This window comes from Arachis duranensis, chromosome 5 (genome assembly GCF_000817695.3).
Source record: "Arachis duranensis cultivar V14167 chromosome 5, aradu.V14167.gnm2.J7QH, whole genome shotgun sequence".
Taxonomy (NCBI): Eukaryota; Viridiplantae; Streptophyta; class Magnoliopsida; order Fabales; family Fabaceae; genus Arachis; species Arachis duranensis.
The window spans coordinates 86944771-86953280 of NC_029776.3; the positions used below are offsets into that span (position 1 = coordinate 86944771).

At 35.6% G+C, this 8510-nt stretch overlaps 2 protein-coding genes across 2 annotated transcripts; both read right to left on the reverse strand.

Annotated features, from left to right (window-relative positions):
* Positions 1–4216: 4216 nt before the first annotated feature.
* On the reverse strand, positions 4217–5278 carry LOC107490104 (F-box protein AUF2-like). The gene has a single exon (XM_016110872.3). It carries the CDS (start codon positions 5276–5278, stop codon positions 4217–4219), a length of 1062 nt encoding a protein of 353 aa, XP_015966358.1.
* Positions 5279–6066: 788 nt separating this feature from the next.
* Positions 6067–8074, reverse strand: LOC107490141 (1-aminocyclopropane-1-carboxylate oxidase 1). Its single transcript, XM_016110910.3, has 4 exons — positions 7847–8074; positions 7540–7763; positions 6968–7182; positions 6067–6712 (listed from the first exon to the last, which is right to left on the reverse strand). Exons 1-4 carry the CDS (start codon positions 7946–7948, stop codon positions 6318–6320), a joined length of 936 nt encoding a protein of 311 aa, XP_015966396.1. The 5' UTR covers positions 7949–8074; the 3' UTR covers positions 6067–6317.
* Positions 8075–8510: the final 436 nt, after the last annotated feature.

The following is an 8510-nucleotide window of genomic DNA, read 5'->3' on the forward strand; positions in this document are numbered from 1 at the left end:
TATTGTTTTGGTCCCTAACGTTGAGGGTCAGAATCGAAACTGTCCCCGACGTAATTTTTTATTTAGAATCATCGTTAACATTTTTTTCATATTAAAATCGTCCTTTCAAATTTTTCTGGACAAAAATACCCTTCATCACTACTGGCACCTTTACCTCCACCATCGGCACTGGCGCCGGCACCGGCACCAACACCAACACTAACACCAGCACTAACACCGGCACCAACACCTCCACCTCCACCTCCAAGAATAACAGCATCAACAAAGAAGCAGAAAATCAACAAATCAACACAAATTTAACACAAGCAGAAATAGAAAGTAACAAATCAACAAATCAACACAAATTCAACAAATCCAATAACTAAATCAACACAAGAAGAAGCACAAATTCAACAATGGAGAAGTAGAAGCAAAAACTCAAGCACAAAGAAAAAAATTCAACAAGAAAGAGAAACAGAAGTAGAAAATTCAAGCACAAAGCCAAATCAACAGAGAAGCACAAAGCCAAATCAGAAATTCAAAGCACAAAGAAGCAGATGCAGAAGGCGAAGTAGGACCATCGGCAGCTTGTGGGCGACGGAGCGATGGCGGCTGGGTAGATCGGCGGTGGCAGGAGCATGCATGACCGGCGGTGACACACTCCACGGTTGGGTAGATCGGCAGCTCGGACTCCCCTTCCCGATGACGCACTCCACGGTGGCGGCAGAAGCATGCATGAAGAGAAGGCAGAGACGTCTTCCTCAGGTCGTGGTTCTGGCAGTGGCTTATGGGCGGACCGGCGACGATGAAGGTGTCGGATGGTGGCGGCGGCTATGGCGATGGACTCCTCCCCTCCCTCCTGCGTTTCCTAAAAGGATATTTTAATACAAAAAAAACATTAAGGATGATTCTAAATCAAAAATTATGTCGGGGACGGTTTCGATTCTGGCCCTCAACGTTAGGGACCAAAACAATACTTATCCCTTCTTTTAATCATGTAAACAATGGGATACCTTTTTATCCATCTGATTTTGTGTTCGGCCGGTGTGAAAATGGGTTGTTGGAGCACCATGAAAATTTACTCACGCAGTAACCCCCTGAAATCTAAGTTTCTAACTCTAACAAAAGAAGCAGACAACCTGCAGCCAAATAATATCATTAATAGCATAAACTTACCTTTCAATCGATGTAACTTTAATTATTGGAGCTAGATGGCCTCAGAAGATAATACTGATGTATCGAAGCCGAAAAGAAATTATTCGCATTGAAGATTTTAGCTTATTTCTAATATCTGATATGCTTCGGAAGATTTATTGAAATCAATCCTCCAAATGTCCCTATAGTAACCATCTTTATTTAAGATAAAAAACTTATTCATACAAACATAGCATCAACTATGAAGATCAACTCTCCAACCACATACTGAAGTAACAATCCAAATAAATAAGCGCAAGATCTATCAGAAAGACCAACCATCCAATACCCTACTAAAGCGGCCATCCAAATGGCTTACGAAAATTATTAATAAACCAAGAGGAGTAGCACAGCTGTCAATTACAACCACACCAATCATCAATGAAAACTATTTTCACACAATACATCAACTTGGCAGACCAAGAAAGCAATTTTTTTATCCAGAAAAAGCCATGCGAAAAAATGAATCATAAATTAACTATCCAGTTCAGATATAATCCGGTTTGAGCATTTTGAATGAAAATGTTTACTTAACAAACACAAACCAAATAAAAACTGAAAAAAAAATAAAACACATCAAATGTATTCAAAGAAGCCTTCAACATAATAACATCAAAATAGCATTCACGGTCATTGAAATCAATTCTCCCGATTTTTCTGTATTAACATCATCTATCAAAAACAACCATCCGATTACATACTAAAGTAACCATCCAATTAAATAAGTCCAAGATCTATGATAAAGACCAACCATCAAATCACATAATAAAGTAGAATGTTTAGAAAGGATAAAATGCAAAAAAGACACAATTAAGGTTACGTTTCTCTTCTAAGCACGAGATTCATTGATGGCCCTAAGATGTTTTCTAATAGCCTGGAAAAAAAATGAAAGATACAAGAGTTAACTTGAATCTAAAAAGGCTTCAAATGAAAGAATGAATACAAAAAATAGAAAGTAGACATTGTGCTGTAAATTTAGAGAAACCAAAATAAACAGAGTGAAAATGAATACATAATGAACACTAGAGAAAAGGGATTCACCTCCTTGCAATTAAGGACAACTGTTTAAAAGTTTGAATTTGGGATAGTGAGATTTCTCTAGCTTCCTAAGGCACACACAAAAAATAGTGAACATTGTATACTTATCCTACTCCTGTAGTTGGGACCATGAGTGAAAAATAATAAATGAAAACATAATCAAATTTGGTATGAACAAAATAGTAGAACATAATTTTGCACCTGAACTCCCTCAACCGTTTCTTTATATCCAGATAGCAGATATTCCCTTAGTGAAAATCTGGTGGTCCAAGCCTGAGAAAAAAGTTATTTAATTTTAATTACACAACAATAATAAAAGCTTTCAGGTAATGCTTTGGGTAAATAAACAAAAGCAATATAGAAAGAATTTGAAAATGTTGTACATGCAAAATTGAAACTAAGAAAAACTTGCAAGACTAACCATCCAATATCCTGCTAAAGCGACCATCCAAATGGCTTACAAAAGTTATCAATGTACTAAGTGGAGCAGCACAGCCGTCAATTACAACCACACCAATCATTAATGTAAACTATTTTCACACAATGCATCAACTTGGCAGTCCCAGAAAGTAATTTTTTCATCTAGAAAAAGCCAGGCGAATAAATAAATCATAAATTAGCTATCCAATTCAGATCATAATCCGATTTGAGCATCTTGAATGAATTTGTTTACTTAACAAACACAAACCAAATAAAAAATGAAAGAAAAATAAAACACATCAAATATATTCAAAGAAGAATTCAACATAATAACATCAAACTAGCATTCACGATCATTAAAATCAATTCTCTAAATTTTCCTGTATTGACATCATCTATCAAAACCAACCATCCGACTACATACTGAAGTAACTATCCAAGTAAATAAGCTCAAAATATTGATAAATAACAACCATCCAACACCCTACTAAAGTAACTATCCAATAAGTATCAACCAAATATCAACAATGGTAAGCTAGTTTACGTCACATTGCATGCAAAGGTCCGCACACGGGGGGTGGGGGGAATTTAAAATTGTTATGCTATATAAACAAGATTACCAAACTTTTTTAACTATTCTCACGCTAAAGTTAAATCAATTGCAACAATCTCAACCAACATCATATTCCACATGCTCTAGGATACTAAAATTGCACTTAATACTTTCTCACCATGTAGAATCAATCGTATCAGCAGCAAAACCTGGCCTGTCTATAGTACAACATGCAACAGCGATGACAAGTCGTGAAATGAACAACTCAACCCACTTACCGTGGATGGTTAGCATAGTTCTAGTTATGATGTTTGTGGTGGCCCCGGTGAATGGTTCACGATTAGGCGGCAAAATTTCCAGGCTCACGACGGGGATGCTAGAGACCACGGCGTCCGAGCGAGGATAATTGGCGCTGCTGCTCGATTCGGCGGTGACAGCTCACTGGGCTGCAGTTCGGGTCGGAGGCGTTGCGCGCGGAGGATGGGCTGCAGTGACGGTGGAATGTGCAATGGCAATAGGACGAAGGATTTGAGGCCAGCGAGGAAGGATGCTCACGAAGAAAGGTTGCCGTCCGGGGTTGCAAGTTTCGGCGCATACGGCTGGACAGCGTCCGGGGTCTGTGAAGCGAATGGGAGGGGTTTTGGGCCGGGAGGGGGGAGGCTAACCGTAAGAGACAAAAGGGTTTGGGTTAATAGGAAAAAATTGAAAATAGGGATAAATTAGTGGTAGGATAAATTAAAACTGAACAGTAGGCCATTAGAAATTAGGATAAATCAGGATTAATTTATTCTTTTAATTTAAATTAGACCAAATAAACACTTCATTGTAATCATTATATACATCATTATCTCTCTAACGAGACTCTTTAATATATATTATAAATTTTAATTTTGATACACTAAAAATATAAAATATTTTACACTTTTGTTCTTAGTGTTTATATATCAAAATTAAATTCTATTTTGAATAGTTGATTTGATATCAAATTTAATAACTAAACTAATTGCAACGTGAAAGACACTACACTAGTCTTCACTGCAACTGACGATCAACAGGGGTGGAGTTCCACCTCCATGCACGGCGGTCGGCCTTGGGAGACTTCATGATCTCTCTTATCCCCTCCGTGAACATCCTCTGCTCCCTTGTATCACTGTCAAATCCAAAGTCAACCAGTCTGCTATTAATATCCATAGGTCGAATCACGATGAACATAGCATCTTTCCACATGCATTTCGCCATAGGTAGTTCCAATAACGGCACGTACCACATCTGTAACAAATACACCGCTTCTTCTCCCTCTTCTTCTTCCCTCCACGAATCTCTCATATCGCCAATATCATCCTCCGTCATCGATAATATTCCCTCCCTCTTTGCATCGGTCACTTTCACCTTCTTCAGCGTTGCGAACTGTGTCGCCATCTCCCTCGCTAGGCGATATCTCGCGTACGCATCTCTGAAACTCAAGTTCATGCGTTGCTCCCTCTCCTTGAACTGTGTTAGCGCCCCCGACTTCAGACACCAGTCGCCGCCACCGACGAAGTAGCGAAGCTTTTTCGAGCAGCAGAGCAATGTCCAACTCTTTAACCTGCCGCTGAATCTGGCTTTCCACTTGAAGATTTCGTCACTGGATCTTGTAATCCCGGCGTCAGTAATATCGGAATGAATCTCTACCCGGAGGTACGAGATATGGCTGAATAGTCTAAGGCGCCGACACGGAGTATCGTCGGAGGAGAAGGGGACTTCTTGTTTGTTGCTTGTGGTGGGGGCGGCAGTCGGAACATAGCAGTTTTGGAGGAGCTTGGTGGCTAAGTAATTAACGCCGGATTTAACGTGTTTTACGAAATTACCCTTGTTGTTGTGGTTCCTGTCGAGAGAGTGGGAGTTAGAAGAGCGAGGGGCAATGAGAGAGAGCGATACGACATCGGTTTGGGGGATGAGAGAGGCAAGATGCTTGTTGACGGAGAAGCACCTAACAAGGGTCTTGGCATCTTTTACTTTGTTGAAGATAATAAGGATTACATCGTCTGGAAGAAGCTCAAATAGATTATTATTTGATTGGTGGTGTTTTTGTTTCAATTTAGAAAGAAAATCCATGCCTGATGAAATTCAAACGAATGGAATGAAAATTGACAAGGTGTAAATGATTATGAAAGTTTGGGGCGGAATATCATACGGTATATAGGTATATATGTAAGGGTAAAACCGTAGAAACTTGACACCAACAATTGTTTTTTCTTGTTATTATTGTATATACGGAATCTACAGATTATAGAATATCCCTGTTGCGGGATGTAGTTGAACATTTTGTTATGCTTGAGATTGTAACATTTTGTTGCCAACAATTTTCAGTTTCGTCAGCTGTTGTTTTCACATAACAGAACTTTTTGGAGATCATGTGAACAATTTGTGTTGGTAACAATTAACTTAATACCTAATTAGTTAATCAATATTTAACTAACTCTTGTGATATTAATGTACATATCAAATTATCAATTGCATTCTCCAATAAAAGCCATAAAAATTACTAATGCTATATACCCACCATAAAAAGTAACTTTAATTTATTTGGCGTTACCGTTATTGTAATGACACATTACCATATTTAACGTTAAAAAACTGAGAAAAAAAATAAAGAAAAGTATAGATAGACAACGAAAATATTAAATAATGTGAACAATGAATACATCGGATGTTCAATTCATTAGATGTCCAAATGGTTATCATAATATTAAGATTTAGATGGATAATTTAAAAGTACAGTGTGTTTTTAATTTATTAAGTCAATTTTAGAATCTATTATTCACATTATTCACAAAAACTATTGTCTCCCTAACAAAGTCCAAAAAATAAATATACAAAAGAAAACTAAAGAAGTGTTAACCTTTTCCCCAACTAGGGAATTAACAGAAGAAACAAGTCTATTTATTAAAGTCTTCAAACCAAAACATATTAAAATAAAATAATAACGACGAAGATACTAGATACTAGTAATAAGGAAAAACGAAACGTGTGCCAGACTGCTAGGTTACATTTTTCCTTATTGACTTTTTTCCTTGGGGGAAACTACAAAACAACTAACATGAAGTTATAAAATTAAGAAAGATGAAAGTGTAATTAATACTCCTCCTTTAAGCTAGACTATATTATTATTAGTGTGAGCGTGACCATTGCCCATATTCTTGATGGCTTCAAATCTTGGACCCTTCTCACCAAACTTGGTCTTGCCATAAAGGTTCAAGTAATCACCATAGCAATAGTGACTTGGATACAAAAGTTTAGGTGCAGGAGCAATAATGGCATCGCCAATTGGATTATAGAAACTTGCCATTGAAAGCCTGCTACCATCTTTATCAGGCATGACCCTGTGCACAACACTCTTGTACAATCCATTGCTTAGAACTTCAATTTGGTCGCCAGTGTTGACAAATATGGCATTGTTCTTGGATGGTGGAATCTCAACCCATTTACCATCTTTGTAGAATTCAAGGCCTCCAACTTTGTCATCTTGGAGCAACAGAATGATGCCACCTGTATCCATTGACACAGCAACAACATATCAAACCATTTTAATAATAATAATAATAATAATAATAATAATAATGATAATAATAATAATAGTAATTTTATAGACCAAACTTAGTAGTTGGTACTCAAATGGTTTGTTATTGAATTTCTTTATAAAATATATACCATTGACATCAATTGCTAAAATGATTAGAACATTAATGCTACTGAAACATTCCATAATTTTCCTATATTATATTCTGGACGGCTATAGTATACCTGCATCGGTGTGCTCCCTCAGGCCTCTAACAAGCTTTGGGTTTGGACATTCAGGATATTTGGCCACTTTTGTACCCATGACTGGTCCAATGCCATTAGGACTAGAGAATGATTTCTTGATGAAAGTTTTCTCCAAGCCAAGGTTCTCACTCATGAGCTCCGATAGTTTCTCTGCTAGAAGAATAAGCTGTGCAATGTACTCATCCATTGTATTGCTGCATTTTGCATATATGTATACACTTAAGATTATGTATTCATACATATGATAATGTCAAATGTAAAAGAGAGTGAAAAATAATATTTGCATAATTTTTTTATTCTTTTTCTATTTTAAATACATTTTTACGATAAAAAAAATCATTTTTTATATTATTTTATTTTTTTATCAATTATTTTTAATATCAAAAATAAAAAATTATAAAAAAGATATATATAAAAATGATTTATATGATATTCTTTTATTCTTATGGTTCAATGTATCTAAATAAAATTTAAAAGATAAGTAAAATAATAAGAATAATAACTAAAAAATACTAGATGAAAAAATAGATGTGAAGAGTTATAAGTCTAACCAAAGTTCATCAGAAATGTTTGGGATTTCCTTAATGTTAGATTTGGGGCGATGCCAAATGAAGAAAGTGGTTTCCCAATCTTTATCAAAAGTTTTCTCTTGTTTCTCCAATGTTTTTACTAACTCAGACTTGTAGAACCCATCTTTCAAGTTTTTTTCATAGTATTCATTAACTAGTTTCTTCACCTTCTCCGTCAACCTAGCGTCAATGTCATGGTTTTCTATCTGCACACAACAAATAATAATAATATTGAGAAAATTATTAGAAATGGCACAAATCTCTGGTTGTAATAAAATATAATGATTACCATGAAAAATCCCCACTTTTGACAAGCTTCATGCAATAGTGCCATTGTCTCACTCCTTTTGTTACCATTGAGAGTGCTGAAATCTATTACAGGAATAGTCATCTTTTTTGTATTTTAAAATACCTTGATGTTTAGTTTTGTTTGGTTTGGTGGTTTTGATGTTTGTTTGATGAGGATGAAGATTGGCTAGCTTGATTGGAGTATTTATATAGTGTTTAGAGAAGGTTTTTAACTTTTCGTAATTAAAGTAAGTCATTGATTAATAATTAAATCTTAATAGGTTTGGAGTCTATATGTAACAAAAGACTTCAATGAGTGAACATTTTGAAAGTGTGTCAGTGCCTTGAGAATGGAAACACAATTGATCTTATATATAAATCATTTTTTATTTTTTCTTCAAGTCCAAGTTCATTTAATTTCACTGCTTACTTAGCAAGTTGAGCTACTCAAATTTTTAACTTTTCTTATTTCTACAGACACGATGTTTTTCTTGGTTTCTAAGTTTTAAATTTGGATCTTCAACTCCTCAAAAGGAGATTTAGAACACATTAAACCCTATTTCTTTTAACTCCAGTGTTGTTATTGTTATTTTGTAAATGAAAATATTTTTTTAAAAAAATTCACTCTAACGAAAAGTCATATCATAAATTACTAGGTTTTATTA

Bases quoted from the DNA above. Each gene is read 5' to 3' on its own strand.
- LOC107490104 (XM_016110872.3), bottom strand. From the start codon at position 5,278: ATGGATTTTCTTTCTAAATTGAAACAAAAACACCACCAATCAAATAAT.
- LOC107490141 (XM_016110910.3), bottom strand. From the start codon at position 7,948: ATGACTATTCCTGTAATAGATTTCAGCACTCTCAATGGTAACAAAAGG. The intron at 7,764-7,846 runs GTAATCATTATA...TGTTGTGTGCAG, and splicing joins AAAAGTGGGGATTTTTCATG to ATAGAAAACCATGACATTGA. The intron at 6,713-6,967 runs GTATACTATAGC...CAATGGATACAG, and splicing joins GAGGGAGCACACCGATGCAG to GTGGCATCATTCTGTTGCTC.